Here is a 25,571-nt window from a genome sequence, read left to right as displayed (position 1 = left end):
GTCATCGCTAAATAAAATCCAACATACAGCACTAAATATACAACAAATTACTATGTTATAAGTATAATTTATTATACTAATACATGTATTACACACAACTTACAGGAAACTTGACAGGGAAAGAATAATACTATCCTTATCAGGAATCTGTTGTAAGCATGTTGTTATAACCAGGCCCCAGTATCATAAAACAGTCTTAGACTTAATTTTTTGCATAGCCAATTAAAAAATGAACTTTTTGTAATGTCATCTGTGACTGGCCAAGTGTAAATTCAGACATGATCTTGGGGGCCACGTTTTACTGAAAAAAGGGACAGTAGTGACCAGTACCAGAACTTAAAATCAAATGACGATGTAATATTTTTGTGTTTGAACAGTCAAGCTTACAACAACTTAAAACTTGTTTCCTGTACTTTGGTTAATGACCACAATCACTAACTTCCATTCAGCACGAAAATGGTAAACGTCAAGATCTGCTCTCAAACATACATATACCACACAGAAAATGTCAACAGGAGCTGGTACCACGCATGCTAACGTTGGCATATCTGAACAGATTAAAAGAGAGTACACATTGTAATTTAATTATTGTATGTGTTGATAAGAGACTATGGATGCCATGTACGACGGTGTATAATGGGTGCCGTTGTCACCGACTGTGACCTAGAGACAAATAAGTGATATACGGCTAAGGTCAACGCAAGCTCTTTTGTCTGTCATCGCCAACACTTGAGCTATTGTGTCGACTCCAAGAGGTACAAATATTGATGGAGTGTGATGGATTTTAATTCAAAAGCAAAATCAATGCCCTTGTATGATACTTGTAGAATGGAGGTATTGATTAGGTTTATATAGGTAGATTATACAGGTGAAAGACACGCAGGTAGGTAGGTATGACCTCTACTACTTTATATAGGTTCAAAGTAAAAATCCAAGTTATACGCAGTAGCAAATTAACACATGTAGATTAGATAAGAGAATAACATCATTACTTTCTATCTAGACTGGAGATATTAATTGTCCATTACTGATTATGACTTTTTTCATCTTATTATCAAATCTGCCCATCTTTAAAGGCAAAGGAAAATAGTCTTTACAGCCAAGTGGTCATTATACCTTTTTAGCCATATTTGAAAATTTTAAAACATCTTATCAAATTTGACACATAAAACTTTGAAAGAAGGTCAAAGTTATTTATTGGCGGTCAAGGTTAATCATATGAATAATCTTGGTGGCTTTTTATCCCAGAATGCTACATGATCAAATATCACACCCCTGAATATTTTGGATAGTGAAGAATTACTTGAACACAAAAAAATGTAACAACATAGAATGGACAACAAACAAGACAAAATCAACAAGAGATCTCAGAGGGATCTTGGTGTCTACCATGGAATGATCTAACATTGTCCAATCTGATTAAAATACAAATCCTTACCACACTACGATTGATAAGAGGATCTGAAAACATCCCATTAGGGGTCACGTTCAGATGACCTTTGGAAACGGCCAATCAAATTGGCACTGCCAGAATCTTGACTGGGGACGAAATAGTTAGAAAAAGCTGTCCAAACTATTTTTGTGTGTGTAGAAAATGTATGTGATCTAAAGTACACGTGGTAAAAAAGTCATCTGAACATGACCCTTTATTGAATGTTCTCAGATCCTCTATTTAATGGCGTGGTTATAAGAATCTGTATTTTAATCAGATTGTAACATTGTCAAGTCAGACTGAAAATGATATAAACACAACTAGTGACTATTGGGAACATTTTCAGGAAGACACCGCCAGGATATTTTGAGAATAAGCAATAATAACAAGAATTGTTTATGAAGTACAGCTGATGGACAAAATGCAATTTAAATAGCCCAACATCTGATGATGGTGAGCTAATCATGCTGACAGATTTAAGGATGCTTGCAATGGATTAATTGTGAAATTGTTAAATGAGTTGAGTGAAACATATATGTTGACATGTCAATATGTCAAAGAAAGATATCTCCATTCCAGTCCACTTCTAATATCTTTGTATTACATGTATATAGTATAAATAACACACATTTTAAATTGCCCACTAAAACCAAACATTCTGCAGGCTATCTTATTATGTATTCTGTATTTGCATATTACAGAGTTATCTGCCCTTGCAGACAGGTATTGATTGAGAATGTTAACTGGTATGTGTTTTCAAGCTAAACATCATATGGTTTTCAGAGAAAATGGTATGAATTTCGCTGACAAAATAATAAGGCCACAAAGGATACCTAGCTCCAAGGGAAGTAACTCTGTAGTATGCAATGATAGAATAATACTTTCTAACCTCCGTACACAGACCCATGGACTGAAAAAGACCAACACCAAACTTGACATTTTCTATATATTCTGTCCCAATGAGTGGTTTTGGCTAGGTGCCTAACCTTTAGCAGCCAAACAGCAGGGGGTGGCTATTTACCTTATATAGGGGTATATGGTACTGGCTATTTATCTGGGACGGTGGGGGAGTGCCAAACCCGATGACAATCTTGTCATCAAATACAAAAGTTCTTCTGGTTGGTTCAGATCTAGGTGGATACCAGGTATAACATTTTCATTCAAAACACAAAAATCTTCCTAAACAAATAATTCTTTAGAATTTGTTCAACAAATACTAACATTGATTTTTATCACATATGATCTGCTTCACTCAAATTAAACATGGACATAAAATAGAATGTGACAAATATTGCCATATGATAGTAGTGATCATGCAAATTCCAACAGATGATCCAAATTTATATGTTTGATATTCAAATCATTGTAGTGATTGTCAATAACTGATGGAGAAATGCTATGTTGACTGGACTTTAACTGACATTGGATATGGTAGCTGTTTAAATTCCTCATTATCACACGAGTAGTAGATCAATATCAATTAACATTTTTTATACCATATAAAGTATCGCTGCTTATTATTTCCTGGGTGCAGTGTTTACCACAAAGACCTCCTGGCTTCTCAACAGTCAACCAATTGCTATTTAATTATGGAATCATTTCTTTGAATTCTAAATTGTTTTTATCAACACATAGAAGCAGATGCCATGCTATGAAATTCGGTCAAGATTAACCAAACACAATTGAAGCCCTGTACGGGTTCATTGCCATATAGACGCGGTTATTACTGCTTCAGTATTCCTGTACCACATTCACCGATTTATCATTTTAAAATTAGATTTACTTTGTCATCATCGCTATTAAACCCTTTTAATTAAACACTTGAGAGTTTTGACAGTATAATGATTATTCGTTTTCACCCAGGCTTGATATCAAATGTATATCTTTATTTGCTTTGTGAAACACATTATTGTTGGCCTATAAATAGGCTGGACTCTATCTAAACCATCTTTTGTGTTTAAAAGGCTGGTTCAAAGCTTTCAATGTATGAATATTTTACAGAACCTATACTATACATTCCAAAACATTCTATTCAGAGTGCATTTAGTTATACGATGATGTATGGGTATGTCACATGCATATTTTGGTTCCCACAGCTGTCATATTTGATGTATTGATGTACCCAATATGATATAACATCCAAATAAACAGGTACAAAAACATCCATGTCTAGTCAGATGCATAAATTTGCACCATTATATCAATGATTCAGAGCGACTTGATGTTTACCTAGATTTGTATAGTAAGGGTCATAAGACAATGCTTACTACTCTGGAGCCCCTGGGTTTGACAATGCTTACTACTCTGGAGCCTATGGGTTTGATAATGCTTACTACTCTGGAGCCCCTGGGTTTGACAATACTTACTACTGGTACTCTGGAGCCCCTGGGTTTGACAATGCTTACTACTCTGGAGTCCCTGGGTCTACTTCCCTTTAAGGGGGCCTTCATACATTTTGCTGCTATTTTGTTAATTTTGGATTACAAAAGTAATGAATTTTTTACCCTGTAAGTTACTAAGAGTCTCTATCTAGTGTTCAGAGATCCCTGCTTGGTAACCTTTCCCCTTCCCCCTTCATTTCTCCCACCTTCATAATGTCTTCATTCTCAAAAACATTCAACAACCCTTACCCTAGGAGCATTCTGCTAAAGTAAACTTGACCCCCTCCCCAGGGGGAAATCATTCTGCTAAAGTAAACTTGACCCCCTCCCCAGGGGGAAATGTGAGACCCCAGGGTCATATAATTCACAATTTTTGTATAAAGAATCTGACGATATCGACCTTCCCATCTATATACCATTTCCAGAATTTCAGAAAAAGATATTTGAAGTTTTAGCCTATTTGACCCCTTTTGACCCCACCCATAGTGCCCCTTGTGGTCAGTCATGGAAATTTGTTAGGATTCAACGGCCATCTCATACTGATATTTCTGACAACATTTGACTCATTTCCTATTACAAATGACCAAATAATGCTCAAAAATGTGTTTTCCCTATATAAACTATAGTAAACTTAAGGGGGATCCGAGAGACACCATGGTCACAAAATTCACTATTTTTGTAAATGACCTTTAAGACTTTTCTATCTATGAAGAGTATTTAATTCTACCACATCTGTGAGTGGAGAAGAAGATTTTTGAAATTTTAGTCAATTTGACCCCTTTTGGCCCATCCCACAGCCCCCTGGGGGTGGGGACCTTATAATTCACAATTTTTATTGGCCTTATGCCTTAGAAGGTTTGTGGAAAATTTCATTGAAATTGCTTCAGCAGGTTTGGAGAAGAAGTCGAAAATGTAAATTGTTTACAGACATACGACGGAGGACACATGATGATGGACATTAGCCGATTAGAATAGGTCACTTGAGACTTCGTCTCAGGTGACCTAAAAACCAGAATACTAATGTTTTCCCTTTGAATTCTAGCCAATATTAAGATCCATTCTTGAAAATTATTGGCATTTTTTGGTAACAACCCAAACTCCTGTGGCTAAAGCAAACAATTTATCAACAAAAAAGTACCTAACAACCATCAAAGTTTATAATCTATCATTAAGTATGTGATTCTCTTTATCAGTGAATTTGATGTCCCCATTGAACCTTGACTAGTTTATAACCCCACAGAGTGTTCCCTACCAGTTTGTAGCTCTAAATGTTATCTAACCAGTTACATCACCTTTCAAGTCTGTTAATCCAAATGTCACTCAATCAGTTCCATACACGGTAAATCCTGTTTCTCTCCAACTATATACCCAACTTGGTAGTTCCAAATCCTAAATGTAACCCTACTAGCATCATAGCCCTTTAAGCAATGCAAACTTTCAAAACAGTTATTCATGATGTTCTACTACTAGGACTTAATTGTAAAACATTAACTTATCAGTCCAAAAAGTCTACAGTTTGTATTATCCTCCAAAACCTATAAATCAAAATGCTCTATAGTCAGTTCTTGTTAGGAGAATATTTTTACAAATTTGTGGCACATTGCTATGATTGCGAAATTTTGATGAGCATAATATTGAGCATTCGTTGAATCATATAAATTCTGGAAAGACAGATTGCAGTAATTTGAAATTGCTTTAAAACAAATTATCTCGTTTTTTAATTAAATCTTGAATTTTGAACCACATTAATAACCAGTGGCTATACATACAGTATTTCCGTACCAGCCCCATTACCCTGCACTGTTGTCCTAGCCCTGAACTTGTACCTCTATCCATTTTTGTTCAAATAATATTCAGCAGCTCCAAATATTAACCTTGAAATTATGTTACCATACCAACACTTCTTTTTCGTAAAATCCTAGTTTAATTCAACCTTAAAACTCTAGGTAGTGACCATTAATTAATGAAAAAGACGGAACTTCTGAAGATGTGATACATATCTGCCCTTTGATAATGGTTTAAAAGAAAGATTCAAACAAAATTTGTGTTCAAAGTGGTTCTGTTTTAAACTTTAAATAGGAAGAATGAGGACAAGGTTTTAACAGAAGGGGATGATACAGGTATTTAAACAAATAGCTCACTTCAATTCTCATAAAACTATGCTGATAAAAGCACAAATATTTTGATAAAAGTGTGCAACCTTGTTCCTGCTACTGGCCTGGTGTGTCAGATAACGACGTTCCTGTGAACGCTTCCGACATTTACTGCCCAGTGCAGGGCCTGTAAGGATCCAGCACAGAATTCCATCTAGTTATTGGACATTCAAATGAAATAGCACAGACTTGTAGAGAACAATTTGCTTTTTGAATTAAGAAAAAAAAATGAACAAATGTATGTAGACACTTATAATGCTAATAGTCTGGAGCGTTAAGGTGTAAAAAGGGCTCCATGTATATGTCTGTGAAGAAATGTCAGGACATCTGCTATTTTGTTGTGAATATATATGTGGGGCTTTAGAAAAACCTTGCCGCTTGAAGCATATGTTTTATTTTATTATTACTCTAAGATCCTGTTATAATCAAATAATTTTGTAAGTCCCATAAAAACTTTGCACTTCATCCTCAAGCACACTTATTTCAAACATTCCAGCAACTTGAACATTGAACATTTTTACAAGGCTTGGCTCTAGTTTGAAATCCCTATGTCCATATGTTGAATCGATGGAAATGATATCAAACTGAAAGATCAAACTTAATATCTTTTTAATAATTTACATGTGATTTTATCCTCTTTGGAGAAGCATGGGAAATAAAAAGGAGGTAAATACATTATCAACAAACACTTACCTGAACCATAATTTAATGAACAAATGTATGAAGATCAATTTGATTAACAAATGTATGAAGATCGATTTCACTGACATATCCTTCAACTTATCATGCCAGTATTCTTTGTGCGTATCAAGTATTCAGAAATAAAATGGATTTCCAAGGAACAGCTGAAGGCATCAATACAATAACAGTTGTATACAATCCCCCATTAATACAGTATTTATTATGATGGTGTTTATTACATGAAATGTTTATGTAACCTTGAAGCTGTGTTGTTCATATCGATATAACTACCCAATATTAAACGGGAATGATGAATGAACAAAGATTACATATATAGAATCTGTTGTGTATATCTGTAGTGAAATATTACTAATTGGCACTGCCATGCCCTTTATACAGTTCTACCACTGTCAGTCTAACTACCTCAGGGCCTATTGTAGTTAACATAGGTGCCATGTGTCTCACCATCCTTACTCTCCCCCACTCCCTCTCCCTCCCCCATACCCCACCCTCTGTAAAGTCAAATTAAGACGAGCTTTTAATATTTTATATACCACTAGAAATTACCTGTTATGAGAGATTAAGAAGATCAGATTTAGAAACATTCTCTATGACAGAAAAAATCTTGGATATAAACCTTCTACATATGTAGTAACCAGAAATATGAATAAAATGTATATAAATGTTATAAGGTATAGAAACATTCTCTGTGACAAAATCTGACCTCTATATAAAAGCACTAATATTCTTGGTTTTTTCTTATTTTTCAATATGAAGTTTACGATTGTATTTCACGTCAGTTAAGTACAATGTATACAGATAGCATCAACAAATACGCTATCAGTGTAATGATACCCTCTAAAGATCATACAAAATAATACAGACATGACACAAACACCTTTAAGTTCACCGTTATGTACTGTATGACTCAGTGCTAAACATGTCCTACTCCCTAGGTAATGTTATTGTGGGGAAGTTTGGTGGTGCCGTGTTGGTCACCAGGCTGGTTACGGACATCTGACACCTGCGTGATAGTCCTTTCATTTACCATGATCAAGTACCACCAACCATTCTGTGTCTTTACATCAAACAGATCAAGATATTAAAGGACTCCTTTGACAGTGTGTATTCTTCCATGTAATTGGGATATATATTGAAAACGTAATGGTTGAAGAAAACAATATACTAAAGATTAAACACTGTTTTCCCCTCGGTAGTTTGTCTTCACTGGTAAATATTGAGTGGGCTATTACTGATATGTTAAAGACAGTTCTTAAAACATTTTATAAACTTTCTTATACATGACAAATTTATTTCCTATACAGTAGTATCTTACCTGCAGGCTATCTTTTATTTTTATTTTACTACAAGTGTTATATTATATATTCTTTAGAATTACTATTTATTTTGCCATTTTCAAAATCTTTATTCGTAGCCATAAGTTTTGCAATCCTTTTAAAGTCATGGAAAAACCAAATCCTTTTTTGAATATTGTGGTTTAATATTGATTTCAACAAATATTTGGTTACTGTTTGTTGTAATCACGTAACTAAGGTTGGGTTTTCCCTACTGCTGACACCACATTATATAGAACAAGAAGGTAATTTGATCTCAAGACCACATATATAGTATAGCTTGTGTAATCTGGATACCTGTGAATTCCAGTTCCTTCTTTATCATGCCAATAAATCAATTAAACCTGTATAATCTGGAAACCTGACTATACCAGACATACAATGATGTTGGTCTCAGTGACATTCGCCTTAGACAGGTTACACAGTATTACCATAGTTATCATTAATACCAGGTAAATCCCTCACATGGGAGGAGGGCGAAGGCTTAAAGTACAGTTAAACATTAAGTATTTATCATCTCAAATATGTCTAAATTAATAATGTGTGTTAAGCTTCCAATTCTCTATGTCCAAGCAATTGTAAAATGGGTAAGGTATCAATCTTTTACTTTTTACCTTGACCCTTAGTCACATGTTTGAGGCTCATGAGGGTAATTTGCCAAGAGCTGGCTATTAGAAGCCAGTTTCTTTCTGACCTTACCCATCACTAAAACAGCTGGTATATCTGTAATTGACCCCAAGTGACTGTTAATAGGACGTGTACAATTTTTAAACCTGACAATCCTCATCACCACACCCTTTACTGATGTCAGAACAGAGAATGGACACATTGTGCAGAATAAAAAGATGTTATTCTACATAACAATGTGATAATGACTCACTTCAAGACTTATCTGTAGGAACAAGACATATCAAGATCTATTACATGCCAAAACGTTTCTCAGTATAAATACATATTTCTAGCTAAATATATTGTTCACTAATTTGAACTAGTGAAAGGAACTTATGAAAAGTTCCTTGTTTGATTTTTTTCTAATATATATAAAAAGCACAAAATTTCCTTGATAAAATTTTTAAATATCTTTGAAAATTTTAAATGACTACCAATTTTGGTATACGCTGTATATTTTTTGAGATACATGAACCAATGTACCATCCAGATGTATGTAAACCTTAATGAAACCATCTAACATATTATTTTTTATATCATTTGACAGATTTAATGTTTTAGTAATATTTCAGTATTCACAACTCTGTTAAAGTTCTTTTGACCTTCAGTCAAGGTCACTTTGGTAAAGAACCATTGGGTTATAAAGAAAACAATGTTATCTATCCACCACACTTGAAAGTGTTTATCAAATGTTTATTAAGCACACATTTTAATCTGACCTCCTTTGGCACACCCTGATGGACTGTTTACAGACAGAACTTGGCTCTCTTCCCTACTACTCAAAACAAACGAGTGTATAGACCAATATACAAGGGGAGGTGACTCTACCTTAGAATGATGAGCAAGATGGTACCAGTTATCTCCCTTTTAAATCCAAACAACTTATACAATGATTTGGATTTTTTTTTAAACTCAATAGCCACTTTTCCTATATCCCACTACATTGATTCAAAAGTTGATAAATTTTTCATTATCTTTAACTTATCTCTTATATCCACACATGAACATTTTGCACCTGGATGCAGCTTTCAGCTTCAAAGAGAATACAAAATGTTTCCTAATCATCATGTTGCATGGTTCAAGAGAGGGAGTTATAACAGATGACGTGCATATGCGTTTATAAGTTTAGTCTTTTTTATTTACATTGCCAGTGTAGCTAAAGAAACCTTTGAGAATTACTCTTCAAAGTGGCTTCCTGGTCGCCAATGATCGCCTCAATATAGTTCCAGTTGCATTTGCGCAATTTAAATATAGTATCAGTCACTATGTACCTAGTTAACTTCCTTAGTTCACCTTTGTCTATAGCCATATTGGCCTATGTTCTCTCCATATACTGAAGTACTGTGTCAGAGAGTGAGGACATATACTGTCTGTACATCAAACCTGTTTCTATTTGAAATCCATGTAATTTTATACACTAATAAAGAATGAGAAAAAATTGTCATTTGGATTAACTATTCAAGATGAAACTAGCAATTTGATTTCTGATCTTAACAAAACTGTTGTCAGTGTTTGATTCACCACTTTATACACCTTCCCATATATTGTGTTTCCCCAACAGCATGTGTTTATCCATCCTCGATACTCCAGGGGTTCCGATCACTTACGATCTCTACACCCCTGGACTATCTCGTAGTAAAACTGGGGCAACAGAATAGAACAGGTAATTTAGTCCTGTGATGTACATCAAAAGAGCCGTATAACGGTACACTGTGGTTGACTGTGTGGCTTTGAAGTTGGGCGTAGCTCTCTCTGTAGTCTTCAAAGGAAATCTTTGCAGGTCTGTGATTGGTTCAGATCTGTTCACCTGAGCTGCCTTCATTTTTACTATGAGATAGTCCAGGGGTGTAGAGATCGTAAGTGATCGGAACCCCTGGAGTATCGAGGATGGTGTTTATCTCCTACACTTTAAATTAGGTGATAGATCACCTCCACACCAATACGAACCATGTAATAAAGACATATTCTTATTCAAGAAAACATGTGTCCTGGCTATACAGGAATGTAACTGTTAATGGAATTGAGACAGCTTGCTACTTTGTGAAGAAAGACATAGCATACATTGTAATAGTTTTTAATCTTTCTCTTTACCAAGAACATCAAGGAAATACCAGACAAAACAATTTTCGCCTACACTCACAAACCAAATCTGTAAGAAACTTATGGAATAGTTACTGTCGACGCAAGAATAGTGTGAACGGTTTCGGTTGATCACTACATCAGCATTCTGTCGCTATTGCCTGGCAGGCTGGCGGTACACTCTCGATACCTTGGTCACAGTTTTGGTTATGTTATCTCAACGGTGCCGGCAGGTGGCGCTGTTACGTCACACACATGTGTTGCGGGAAACACGTTTGTCAGTAGCTGAGCTACTGTCAAAATGGACGACTTTGTTGAGCATGTTAACCCGGTACTGTCGTTAAATACAATGAGAAGTTAGCCGTTGTTGTGTCCACTTATCTATATTTATGACCTAATACCAGTACAACAACTTGATTTGATTGTTTTTGTCATATTTATTTGATTAATCAAGAGATCGAGGCAACACATTAGCTACAGTAGAATAATAAGCATCTGATAAGAGTGTTAACATTGAATAGTTTGATATTTGAGATTCCGATGTCATACGAGTGTTCTTTTCCATAATATAGACTACGACACAGTTGTTAAGGCATATTAGGCCTACTCCTTTTCCGGCAGTTCCAGTATCCAAGTTAACAGTAATATAACGCTGTAGACAAGTCACAGAAAATTTAAGAAAGAGGTTTAAAACAGATACTAACATCAAGATCATTACTTGTATTACATATTATGTCTAAATTGGCAACACGTGAGCACTGACATTGACTGTGCATTGTCATCTGAATATTGTTGATTCAGTTAATTTTTATTACAGACGGAGATCACCTTTAGAAAGTTGTCTGCAGCATGATCTAGTTAATGTTACACCTGTTTCATCTCGGAAGTATGGTATGTAAGCACAATGTGTTACAAACAATACAGCTGTCGTACATTGACAATACAGTATGTAGACCAACTCCTGTAGATTAAATGAGCATGGTTTTCACAAAAAAACAACAACATTCCTACCATTCCAAATATTTTTGGCATCGTTTTGAGATTAAATAATATTTTATTTGTTTAACAAGAGATCCCAGAGGGATCTTGGCGCCCACCAATGAATGATCTATGTCTGACAATGGAAAGAGGGATCTTTTCCCTGCTTTTCAAACTTTTCAAACACGACTACACATAAAATTTGAGACAGATCGCTGCAGCACTTTCTAAGAAATAGTGGCAACAAACTTCAACAATGAAATCCAAGATGGCGGCCGTGTAGCCATCTTGTTGACCTATCAGTTACAAAATGCAATATGCACAACTAAGGCCCTAAGGGAACCTACATATAAAATTTGAGAGACATCCTTTCAATACTTTTTTTTAAAAATAGCAATAACAAACTTTAACTATCAAAATCCAAGATGGCTGCCAGAACGGCCATCTTGTTGACTGATTGGTCCCAAAACGCAATATGCATATCTAGGGCCCTAGGGGAACCTATGTATGGAATTTGCTTGAATTCCCTTCAATACTTTCTGAGAAATAGCGGTAACAAACTTCCACTACCAAAATTCAAGATGGCCGTCTGTCTTGTTGACAATTCAGTATCAAAAACACAATATGCACAACTAGGTCCCTAGGGGAACCTACATATGAAATTTGAGAAAGATCCCTTTTGTACTTTCTCAGAAATTGTGGTAACAAACTTTAACTATCAAAATCCAAGATGGTCGCCTGGCAGCCATCTTGTTGACTGATCGGTCCCAAAATGCAATATGCACAACTAGGGCCCTAGGGGAACCTACATATGAAATTTGAGAAAGATCCCTTCAGTACTTTCTGAGAAATAGCGGTAACAAACTTTAATTATCAAAATCCAAGATGGCCGCGTGTCCGCCATCTTGTTGACCGATCGGTCCCAAAATGCAATATGCACAACTAGGGTCCTAGGGGAACCTGCATATGAAATTTGAAAAAGATCCCTTTAGTACTTTCTGAGAAATAGAGGTAACAAACTTTAACTATCAAAATCCAAGATGGCCGCCTGTTGGCCATCTTGTTAACCGATCGGTCCCAAATTACAATATGCACAACTAGGGTCCTAGGGGAACCTACATATGAAATTTGAGAAAGATCCCTTCAGTACTTTCTGAGAAATAGCGGTAACAAACTTTAACTATCAAAATCCAAGATAGTCGCCTGGCAGCCATCTTGTTGACCGATCGGTCCCAAAATGCAATATGCACAACTAGGGCCCTAGGGGAACCTACATATGAAATTTGAGAAAGATCCCTTCAGTACTTTCTAAGAAATAGCGGTAACAAACTTTAATTATCAAAATCCAAGATGGCCACGTGTCCGCCATCTTGTTGACCGATCGGTCCCAAAATGCAATATGCACAACTAGGGTCCTAGGGGAACCTGCATATGAAATTTGAGAAAGATCCCTTTAGTACTTTCTGAGAAATAGCGGTAACAAACTTTAACTATCAAAATCCAAGATGGCCGCCTGTCAGCCATCTTGTTGACCGAGATCGGTCCCAAATTTGCAATATGCACAACTAGGGTCCTAGGGGAACCTACATATGAAATTTGAGAAAGATCCCTTCAGTACTTTCTGAGAAATAGCGGTAACAAACTTTAACTATCAAAATCCAAGATGGCCGCCTGTCGGCCATCTTGATGACCGATCGGTCCCAAAATGCAATATGCACAACTAGGGTCCTAGGAGAACCTGCATATGAAATTTAAGAAAGATCCCTTCAGTACTTTTTGAGAAATAGCGGTAACAAACTTTAACTATCAAAATCCAAGATGGCCGCCTGTCGACCATCTTGTTCGCCGATCGGTCCCAAAATGCAATATGCACAACTAGGGTCCTAGGGGAACCTACATATGAAATTTGAGAAAGATCCCTTCAGTGCTTTCTGAGAAATAGAGGTAACAAACTTTAACTATCAAAATCCAAGATGGCCGCCTGTCGGCCATCTTGTTGACCGATCGGTCCCAAAATGATTTGAATAGCCCACCATCTGATGATGGTGGGCTAAAAAAACACCGAAAGCCAACTCACAGAAATGGTTAAAGTAAAGTACCTTTAGCTTCTGTATGTGTAGTCCGGTTTCCTAATTCATACGTTTAGTAGAAACCATTCACACTATTCTTGCGTTGACAGTAAAATGAAACAGATAACGATGAAATGAAAGATAGCCAAATGGCAAAAATTTCAGAACTGCTAGATTTTTTTTTTAATCTCAAAATTTTTATTTTTCCATTTTTAAATCAAAATTGCAAAACTTTTGACCATCAAACAAATGGCTCTAAACATCCTCAACTGAGAAAACACAAGTAAACTTACCGTTAGAGTTTCTTTTAAATCCTTCAATTCCATGACATCATCACCCTATAATTAAAAATTTCATACAACCTTTTTCTTTGTTGTGAAATATTCTTCATCATAAAAATCATGTGTCTGAAACACTTTTTGGTTTTCTTGTTGTTGACATACTTTAGTTCATCCAGATATAATATAATGTACATATTTTTGAGTATATTAATGTAATGTGTGCTATGATATCAACAAAAAATTAATTAATTTCAATTAATTCATACAAAAAAATTTGAATGTGTGAAAATGAGTACAGAATTCAACTCTGTTTACAATGTTGAGTAATCTGTATGTATACAGTGTCATTGTATCTATTTTCACATTGTGTCGAATACATACCTCATTCTGTGTGTCCCAAACATTCATCGTATCAATGTGAGTTAGACAGTACAAGTTTTTTTTCTGTTCACCACACCAGCCAATCTTCGCCTATAACAGATCACAGCCCTTCATTATTTTAAGCCAAATTATAATCTTAAGTGCAAAAATGATTGAAATTAGACCTTTAGTAAATACTTACATAAACAGCAACAATAACAATAGCCCGAGATACTCTGGCCCTGACACCAGACTTAGACACTATGACAGAGAGTGCCTGGTTTAGGGCCAGAGCGTAGTGGTACTCGAAAACCTGGAATAAGCCGACACCGTTTGGTATCGGGCCAGGTCATCTCCGATTCAGGCTACTTACAAAATATTACCACCGAGAATTGCCACTTTCCTTGGTCTTTTCAACAAATGAATAATTTATCTTCTCATAGCCATCCATTTCATCATGAATGCACGTTCTATTGTGTCAACACAGTAGTTTCGTTTTCGCAGCTTTAAAATTCCCTCGTCGTCGTCACCATTTTCTAGTAGTATGCAAATCACCTTAATCTCGACGGATTGTAATATTTGGGTAGATATAACATTCATTTGTTGAATAGACTAAAGTTAGTGGTGCTTCTCGGTGGTCAGTCTGAATCGGAGATGACCTGGCCCGATACCAAACGGTGTCAGCTTATTCCAGGTTTTCGAGTACTACTGCGCTCTGGCCCTAAACCAGACACTATCTGTCATAATGTCTAAGTCTGGTGTCAGGGCCAGAGTATCTCGGGCTACAATAACAAGTGCAGGGCCAAAAGAAAAAAATTCTCAAAACGATTTGTCAAAGTCATAATATAAAGCACATATACTTGACCAAACTCTAATTTAGACTAGCATGAAAACTCTTTACAATGAGTAAAGATTGATATCTACAGAATGGCATTTGTACTCATTATTTTGAATGAAGCTGAATGAAAAGGAAAAAAAAAGAAAAATAAAGAAAAATAGAGAATTGAAAACTACTTGTTTAACAGACTACGTAATTGAGACAGATAAATGAGAATTCCCTTGGTTATCCAGGGCTCGCGCTGTCAGTCGCCATAGGCGCCAATGGCAAATTAGAAATGAATTTGGCGATTTAAAAACAGCATTGGCGAAAGAATAATTTTTCATGAACCCATAATTTTCCTCCCACTACAGACGTTTTCCATACAGTGAAATTCGCCAATTCTAGCCATACACCAGGACAATGGGGCACTTGCTTGATAATTAGGTAGACAAAAGGTGTGAACACTCCTGACCACCACCCAGATCCCAGATCCTAATTGGCTGCCTGGGGCTGTTTCCACCTGGGCTTGGTAGTGTCACACGTGTGTATTACAGCTGAAGTTGATCGATTGGCCACCATAAGAGAAAACAATTACCTGGCCTTTCAATACATTTTGTGATTACAGCTAGTGAGCATTACATCAGAAACAAACACAGCTTACAACTGTAAATGATTTACTCACATTTTTTAATGTTTAATAGGCCTAACAAGTTTAACAACTGTCCCCCAAGTCACAGAGCTCATTCACAAAGTTTGCAATCGTAATGGCCGCCATTTTGGATATTTGTAATAGTAGGCCCAGACCAGTACAACTTCAGGATTTCATAAAAAATCATTTTTAAAAAAATAGGAAGGGATTTTTTTCCCCAGAATTTTTGTGTACATTTAAAAAAAAAAATACATTATGAAAAAAATATTAATGGTAAATATAAATACATTTTAATGAATTAAATTTTAAAGGGCCACTACCTTTCCGAAACGGCTTTTAATTTTTAAAATAGGAATGTAAAACGAGATCAATAATTTTGTAGAGTCGCAGAAGTTATTAACTATACGTTTACTAGCACACGTTATCATCACCTTCAGAACTGTTTAATTAGAATAAATTAAATGTTTTTTTTCATAACGCGGGTCGTTTTATGTTTCCCGCCGTCGTCCTAAATGCCGCACGGTAGTTGACTATCACTAGCGCCAGACGGCAAAAACAGCGAAATGAATCTTCACTGTTATCGTACATTAGACAGGAAAATCTTGCATATGTTCGGTGTTGTTACCTACATCTTAAGCCCATCGATACATTTTTTCTTTTGTTATTAATGTTTTTTAAGAAACCTTTAAATTTTGCTCCGGAAAGGTAGTGGGCCTTTAAAGGCCCATTACCTTTCCAAAACGGCTTTTAATTTTTAAAATGGGAATGTAAAACGAGATCGATAATTTTGTAGAGTCGCAACAGTTATTAACTCATCTTTAATACTACACTCATCCTCACCTTATTTAAATTTTAACTTAAATAAATAAAATGTTAATTTTCATAACGCGGGTCGTCTTATGTTTCCCGCCGTCGTCCTAAATACCGCACAGTAGTTGAATATTACTGCGTCAGATGGCAAAACAGCGAAATGAATCTCCACAGTTATCATTATTACGCAGGAAATCTTGCATATGTTTGATGTTGTTACCTCATCTTAAGCCATGGATAGGCATTTTCTTTTGTTATTAGTGTTTTTAAGAAACCTTTAAATTTTGCTTCGGAAAGGTAGTGGGCCTTTAAAAATATTTTCACATTTTCTCTCTCAAATTAGATCTATATTTTATTATTTCAACTGATACTGTAACAGGTTTGACACTATTTTTTTTTATTTAGTACTTCTGTTGTGATGAAAATTAAGTAAATATTTCCATTCAATTATGCCCAGTATTTTTCATATATATATTTCAATAAAAGATATATAAAATATAAAGGTATTAGTATTGAAATGCATGTTTAATTGGCATTTTTTGCCCTTCTTCTAATCAATATAAAAAATATAAAAAATTGTCCCTGTATAGAATACCCAGGTAGATCGACACGCGACCCGCAAATTTCAATTGGCGAATCCAATTTTTGACCCAGAGCTAGCCCTGGTTATCCACAGAATTTACTGTATATCAAATACAATGAATAAACAGATTTTATAAAACCATAACACATTATAATAGTGATTTGATTGCACAGTAAAGGGTAACTATCAAAGCTAGATTTGACCATTTTAAAAGGAGTCTGCATGACAGATATAAAGATACTGTACTGACCACAGAAGATTCTGAGTTGAGGGTCAGTTTGAGGGCGTCGTCCTCTGAGGCCTCACCAAGGTCAAACAGACACACCAGACCGTCAGTGGATCCAGTGGCCACCCGATCAGGATCGTCAGGGTGGAAACATACCTATTATAAGTAAATAATCATCCTACAGCACAGCCTCATGGAGAAGCATTATAGACCCACATCAATTACCTAGCAACTACCTCACATGGCTTTTGAACTCAATCAGTAGAGGAATAGTGGTAGAATATCAGGACACTCTCAAGAGTCAGCGACCACGGCTCTTTTGAATATACAAATAGTTATGTTTTGTAGACAATAAAGATACATTAAATATTTTGCATATCCATTGATTTGGTCTTTTTTTAGGTCTAATTCATAGAAAACACCATTATATTCATTATTTCCATTATTTCAATTTTCTGTAATTTAATTTGGGTTCATTATTTCCATTATTTCAATTTTCTGTAATTTATTTTTTTTTTTTTAAATATCGAACCACTAACTAGCAGAATGTATATAAACATAATTTTTTTTACATATTTTTCTCTACTTTTGTGTACACAACTACAAAATAAAAAAAAAAGTGAAGTATACAAGGTTTTTATGCACACACAAAAACAGGAATATCAGGTATTATAATGAATGTACTGACAACCTAGCAGATAATATCATGACATGTTAAAATTTGCAGAACAATGTTAAATTGTTGTAAGAACTGGGCCTGTTTTCTCAAAACAGATTTCAGTCAAAAACAAACATAAGTCTAAAATTAATAACATAGATTACAATAATAGAAATAATTTAAAGGCTCACTACCTTTCCAAAACGGCTTTTAATTTTTAAAATGGGAATGTAAAACAAGATAGATAATTTTGTAATGTCATAAAGTAATAAACTTACAGTAAATACTTCACATATCGTCATTCTGAACAATTTGATTAAAATAATAAATAAAATGTTAATTTTTCATAATGAGGGACGTCTTATGTTTCCCGGCGTTTTTCATAAATACCATACCGTAATTGACTATCACTGCGCCAGACGACAAAACAGCGAAATGATTCTCCACTATAATCATATATTATAGAGGAAATCTTGCATATGTTTGGTGTTGTAAGCTCATCTTAAGCCATCGGTATATTGTTTCTGATGTTATTAATGTTTTTAAGAAACCTCTATGTTTTACATTTGGAAGGGTAGTGGGCCTTTAAGTTTTGATTTAAGTTATCGCTAAAGAGCCCCCATCAAACTACCCTGTCTTCTGTCCCTATAGAAACAGACAATAATATTATAAAGAGCTCCAATCAAATTACCCTGTCTTCTGTCCCTATAGAAACAGATAATGATATTATAAAGATATTTTTTATGTTGGCAAAAAACTTGAATTCTTTTTGAGAAAATTTAATAACATTGCAAAGAAATAAAAGTCCTCTTGAGACACCAGGTGTAGCTCGATAAATACTGAGACACCAATTTCCACATTCGCATTGGATTGTAGCCATTTGTCTGTTTCCAGTTCTATTTCAAAACAGCTACAACTATTTAAGGATATACCAGTTTTTGAAGGAATAGAAAATCAATTTCGAAGTACAGATATCTACAGAAAAATCACTAAACTTTGGCCAGTAACTAACAACTGCCTAAAAGGGACATCAAATATGACAGACAAATTTAGCATTCCTAATAAAATGTAACCCACAGTTCAAAACTTACCAGAACATAATATGAGTATCAGAATTTTTATTTTTGGGTTCTGTGCCTGCACACACAACACGGTCATTAGAGTTGATGTCAAAACTGGTGAAAATGTTGTTAGTTTCATCGTAGCCTGAAAATAATCATATGTAAGCATTAAATTATTGAAATCATCGCTTACAAAAAATAGATCAGCTTAAAAACTCTTTTGCTTTTAAAACATTTAAGGTTTACTTGGCAATGGTTTGATAACCAAATAAAACTTCTTTATAATGGTACCAAGGTACACAGTATGCTGAAGTTTAGAATCAGTTGTTATTTGTAGGTGTGTACAATAAAACCTACCTTCGAGAATCTGTACTGGATTCTTCATATTGGTCCTTGTGTCCCAGCATCTGTAGAAAACAAGGTACATTGTTAAGGTGGTTCTGATTTAGGACACTCACACCTGTTACAGTACTATTCTGTATTCAGTATTTGCATATTACAGAGTTAACTGTCCTTGCAGGTGGGTACATATTGCTATGTGATGTTTGTTTGAGTGCAACATCATATTTTTCAGAGAAAATTATATCATTTTGCTCACAAAGTAATGATGTCACATTGATACCTGTCTGCAAGGAAGATTTAATAAGCACAGCGGGAATCTCAGTATCTCATCAGTCCATCATCATTGAAAAGCCATAATTGTCATATAAAAGATATAAAGTCATATTTACATAAACATAACAAAAAGCTTATATTGTAAACAAGCATGTTTTGGTTTGTTAACATTTTTGATATACAGGATCTTAAAAGATTTCATTAGATTTTATGAAACAAGCTTTTAATTTTGCGGGCCTTGCCAAGCAAAAATTAAAACTTTGAGACGAATTACAAAGAATATCAATACCAAATGTGCTGCAAAAACCCAATAGAGGCAAACATTTTGTCTTGCTGTCATCAAAATCCTGACATCAAAAGCAATAATGACCCATTTTCCTAGATATAAAACATGAACATGTGTGTTACACTGATTTCTTCAAGCTACGTATTACTGACCAATACAATAATTGATAGGAGATAAAAATGTGACAAAGTCAAGATCAAACCCTTCTCATTTGTCAACTTCTACTTACTTTATTGTCTTGTCAAAGGATGATGTGTACAGGAGGTGATGCTCAGTCTTTCCAAACTGTATCCCCGATATGACAGCAGTATGGGCTACAAAGTGCAAGGGAAGATAATTCAATAAACTTACAAATTGCAAGGGAGACAACCCATAATATAACAACATTATTCTTGGCATCAAAGTGCAAGGGGAGACAACTCACAATTAAAATCCTCAGATACAAATGCAATTGGAGAAATCTATCCGTATATGATCATTGTGTATTAACCAATTCAGTAATCTATTATATTTTGACAACCATCGCCATTTGGGCCTGGCAACACAATGTGCAAGAGAGACATTTCAACAATACAAAATACAGTTTGTTAATATATATTACTAATACAGCTTATCAACATCATGGTGACTTATACAGTAGACTATCTGGGTTACTATCATATAACTAATAGTGATCAATAGGGAAAACAAAGGCATGTAATGAGGTATCACAATTTCTCACCAGTGACATGCTGTGATCCCTTCAAACTACCACTTCCATAGTTAAACAGTCGGATGTTATGGTTACTACTGGTCGCAGCTATAAGTTTTTCTGTAGAATCACTGTCATAAAAAAATTGATAAAAGCTTACACATGCATATATAGTTAGATGTATCCAGTACATACAAACATGAAAGTATAATTTGTCTCCTTAGGTCTTCATAAAAATGTAAATATCAAATACAGTGGAACTCGGTTAATACAAATTTGAAGGGACCTAGATAAACCTACGAATTATATAAGTGTTCAAATTAAGCGAGTTTTCATGTATACTGACTATATCTTTACTTGGTATAGACTAGTTCCATGTCGTTAAACAATGTGAACAAGAGAGATGTCAATATCACTGATGGTAGTTGCAAAATTATAACAAGAAAACGTAGATATATATTTTGAAATGCTGTAATACGGCAGATTTATGAAAAAGATATCGGCCTGTCCACAAAATCTCATTTCGAGTTATCAGAACATTTTATTTATGATTTTTGGAATTAGTACTTCATTCAATATAGGGCATAGTGTCATAGATTTTTTTTTTCGGGACACAATTAATCGGGTTTTTTTCTATCTTGAAATAAAATAAGAAGCTCAATGGTGGTAATCATGTAAGAACATAATTTTGTGTAACTGAAGAAAAATACTAATTCGTCTGCCACTGTTTTCATAAAGAAAAGAAAATGCCATTTGTCGGCGGTGGAGTAGGTGGAGCATATTTATAAAGTCATAATCAGTTTAATCACAGTATATGAACATATGTATGCGTCACTGTCATATTTTCCCTATATATTCTATCTATTTTTAATATTTTTGTTTGAATTTTCATGATCTCATCTACTGATGAATTTTAACCAAAACTGGAATACTTGTGGAAAAGTGTCTATACTGGAACATTATCAGCTCATAATATTTTGACTGACTATAAGCCTAGTTCAGTTGACAGACCAGATCAACAGCGGAAATATTTAATGGAAGCTACGATAAATGTATTAATTTAAGTAATCAAAATATTCAATGAGAGGTCTTTGACATTTTTAAAGTATTGTCATAGCACAGGGAAGCCTGATTTTTACCTTGTAACTGTGTGCTGCTTGCAACACGTGTGGAGTCAAAACAAATTTCTCAAACCGGAAGTGATACACTAGTATTGGGAGACACTAAATTCCGGAATTTTTTTTAACTGTCATGCAGTACACGGGAATATTGCACATAAAATAAAAGCAAAAATAACACATAATTAATATGATCATAGAGAGTAGTTTAACCGCACATGTATCCAGTACATACAAACATGAAAGTATAATTTGTCTCCTTAGGTCTTCATAGAAATGTAAATATCAAGTACAGTGGAACTCAGTTAATACAAATTTAAAGGGACCTAGATAAACCTACGAATTATATAAGTGTTCAAATTAAGCGAGTTTTCATGTATACTGACTATATCTTTACTTGGTATAGACTAGTTCCATGTCGTTAAACAATGTGAACAAGAGAGATGTCAATATCACTGATGGTAGTTGCAAAATTATAACAAGAAAACGTAGATATATATTTTGAAATGCTGTAATACGGCAGATTTATGAAAAAGATATCGGCCTGTCCACAAAATCTCATTTCGAGTTATCGGAACATTTTATTTATGATTTTTGTCATTCGGACCCAATCTTTACTTCGTATTATCCAAGTTCTTCAAGTTTTCCTAATTCGAATTATCCGAGTTCTTTAAACAAAGATGAAGAGGAATTCGGCCGGGACCGTCAAAGTACTTCGTATTAAACCGGGTTGTCGAATTATCAGAGTTCGTATCAAACAAGTTCCACTGTATATGTAACTTTTGACTTGATTTTTAATTTGGCAGACATGTAATTTATAGAATATATGGAATAGCAATACAGTATAAAAAATGTTTTATCAAATCAATTCATAATAGAATAAATTTCATCAATTTGTATTACTACCATGGATACAGGTTTCATTTAAATTATAACAATTAAACACTCACATATGTTGCACAGCGAGATCTAACACATATATCTCCTTTTGCGATAACTCTGACAGGCCTGCTAATTGAAGTTGAGAGAACAGTCCTGTAAGTTCTGTGTCAGCCATACTGTCTGGCTTTTATCTCTCTGCCTACTTGTCTGTGTCCAGACAGTTCTGTATGCAATGCCACTCAAATAGAAAGGGGCTATTGAGGTACTCCACCCCTATACATAGGTAATGCCTCGATGAATTGTTTCAGTATTCCCAAAATCATGCAGTTCCACAGTTTCCAACAGCAGCTCCTGATATATCTCTCTAAAATATATATTTGGTACAGCTTAATTAAAATATTAAGCCCAGTCTATTATTAAACACATTGAGCATTACCAAAATTTGAGACCTTAGATACTCCACTGCCAACAGAGCATAAATGATACTCGTCATTTGAACACTAAACTGTCTAAATATGTGTCTAATTAACACAAAAATTTACAGAAAATAATTTATTTGCTTGTGGTGCAAGTGGAATTATTACTTCATTCAATATAGGGCATAGTGTCATAGATTTTTTTTCGGGACACAATTAATTGGTTTTTTTTCTATCTTGAAATAAAATAAGAAGCTCAATGGTGGTAATCATGTAAGAACATAATTTTGTGTAACTGAAGAAAAATACTAATTCGTCTGCCACTGTTTTTATAAAGAAAAGAAAATGCCATTTGTCGGCGGTGGAGTAGGTGGAGCATATTTATAAAGTCATAATCAGTTTAATCACAGTATATGAACATATGTATGCGTCACTGTCATATTTTCCCTATATATTCTATCTATTTTTAATATTTTTGTTTGAATTTTCATGATCTCATCTACTGATGAATTTTAACCAAAACTGGAATACTTGTGGAAAAGTGTCTATACTGGAACATTATCAGCTCATAATATTTTGACTGACTATAAGCCTAGTTCAGTTGACAGACCAGATCAACAGCGGAAATATTTAATGGAAGCTACGATAAATGTATTAATTTAAGTAATCAAAATATTCAATGAGAGGTCTTTGACATTTTTAAAGTATTGTCATAGCACAGGGAAGCCTGATTTTTACCTTGTAACTGTGTGCTGCTTGCAACACGTGTGGAGTCAAAACAAAATTCTCAAACCGGAAGTGATACACTAGTATTGGGAGACACTAAATTCCGGATTTATTTTTAACTGTCATGCAGTACACGGGAATATTGCACATAAAATAAAAGCAAAAATAACACATAATTAATATGATCATAGAGAGTAGTTTAACCGCACACAATACTTTATTTACTTCCAGAGTTCATGCTGAGGACTGCTGTAAAATTATTAATCATTAATTTGTTATTATTTATGTCTGAGGATTGACAATTTAGTAAATGAAATTTCAAAAGTAAAATCACAACAGTTACTGTCAAATTTAAGTCATAACTTATTGAAAATCAAACTTAATACCACATGGGTCTGCATGTTCTATGTTATATGCAACAATTTTTGTAGTTAATTATGATTTGAAAATGTTGAATATCCTAAAGATGGAACATATTGATTTAAATGTTGGAAGTGTACTGATGATTTTATGTTTATTTCCATGGACTTGTTTTTTTTAACCGCGAATGACGTCGGGGTTCTTATGACATTGGAGGTCTTTATGATGTCACACTGACGGAGGCAGCGGGGAATTTGATTTGGTAATAGCGATAACAGTTCATTATTACACATTGACTTAAAAAATACAGAAAAACGGAAATTAAAGCATTAAATTACCTTCTTGGGGGATTGATGGTCCAGGATTGCAGACAAAATAATCATAATGCACTAGTGCGCATTATCCAGTTTGTCTGCAATCCTTGCAGAATTATAGGACCATCCATACCCCAAGAAGGCAATTTAATGCTTATTTGGTCCAACCACATCCTCGATACTCCAGGGGTTCCGATTACTTACGATCTCTACACCCCTGGACTATCTCATAGTAAAACTGGAGGCAACAGAATAGAACAGGTAATTTAGTCATACGATGTACATCAAAAGAGCCGTATAACGGTACAGTGTGGTTGACTGTGTGGCTTTGATGTTAGGCGTCGCTCTCTCTGTCGTCTTCAAAGGAAATCTTTGCTAGCCTGTGATTGGTCAAATGTTTTCCGCTGAGCTGCCTTCAATTTCACTATGAGATAGTCCAGGGGTGTAGAGATCGTAAGTGAATGGAACCCTTGGAATATCGAGGATGGTCCAACCATAGGTCTTTATAAAAAAATAGTCATTCTCTACATGAAAAGGATGCTTACCGGTATTTACTTAATTTTAATTATACACCATGTAGAGTATGATTTTTTTCATTTTTATATTCTAGAGGCCTAAAACGTCTAAAAATGGTCAAATATAGACACTCGTGACCAAATAGATAATACATTGTACTGGTAAATATATCAATTGTAATTTTCAAATCCTTGCGCTCACAGAAAAGTTAATTGAGACTTATCCTTTACCTTCCAGATTTTGTTTTGCTTACATTCCATATACAGAGAATTTTGGCCTCTCTACAGCTGGAGTAAATTATCAAAATATTTTGAAAGAAAGTGCATGGTTCCACCTTATTGCATACTCCATGATCAGAAGTTGATGCGCCACTAGCAAAGCAACAGCTAATCTTGACCTTTA

General features: G+C 34.7%; 1 protein-coding gene across 1 annotated transcript in view; it reads right to left on the bottom strand.

Annotated features, from left to right (window-relative positions):
* LOC138316642 (WD repeat-containing protein 89-like) overlaps nt 1-24,063 on the bottom strand; it is a 39,248-nt gene extending 15,185 nt beyond the window's left edge. Inside the window, exons 1-10 of the mRNA XM_069258316.1 lie at nt 23,992-24,063; nt 22,906-23,201; nt 20,868-20,968; nt 20,376-20,460; nt 19,603-19,652; nt 19,276-19,390; nt 18,802-18,829; nt 17,551-17,682; nt 14,460-14,549; nt 14,091-14,135 (exon numbers count right to left, since the gene is read on the bottom strand). Coding sequence (XP_069114417.1) covers nt 14,091-14,135; nt 14,460-14,549; nt 17,551-17,682; nt 18,802-18,829; nt 19,276-19,390; nt 19,603-19,652; nt 20,376-20,460; nt 20,868-20,968; nt 22,906-23,012 — 753 coding nt within the window. The 5' untranslated portion in view covers nt 23,013-23,201; nt 23,992-24,063. The remainder of the gene's footprint in view (nt 1-14,090; nt 14,136-14,459; nt 14,550-17,550; nt 17,683-18,801; nt 18,830-19,275; nt 19,391-19,602; nt 19,653-20,375; nt 20,461-20,867; nt 20,969-22,905; nt 23,202-23,991) is intronic.
* Between the last annotated feature and the right edge of the window lie 1,508 nt (nt 24,064-25,571).

The sequence above is a fragment of the Argopecten irradians genome, chromosome 2 (assembly GCF_041381155.1).
Source record: "Argopecten irradians isolate NY chromosome 2, Ai_NY, whole genome shotgun sequence".
In the NCBI taxonomy this organism is placed as follows: domain Eukaryota; kingdom Metazoa; phylum Mollusca; class Bivalvia; order Pectinida; family Pectinidae; genus Argopecten; species Argopecten irradians.
The sequence above is the reverse complement of the archived record's forward strand: the minus strand, read 5'-3'. Positions and strand labels throughout refer to the sequence as shown.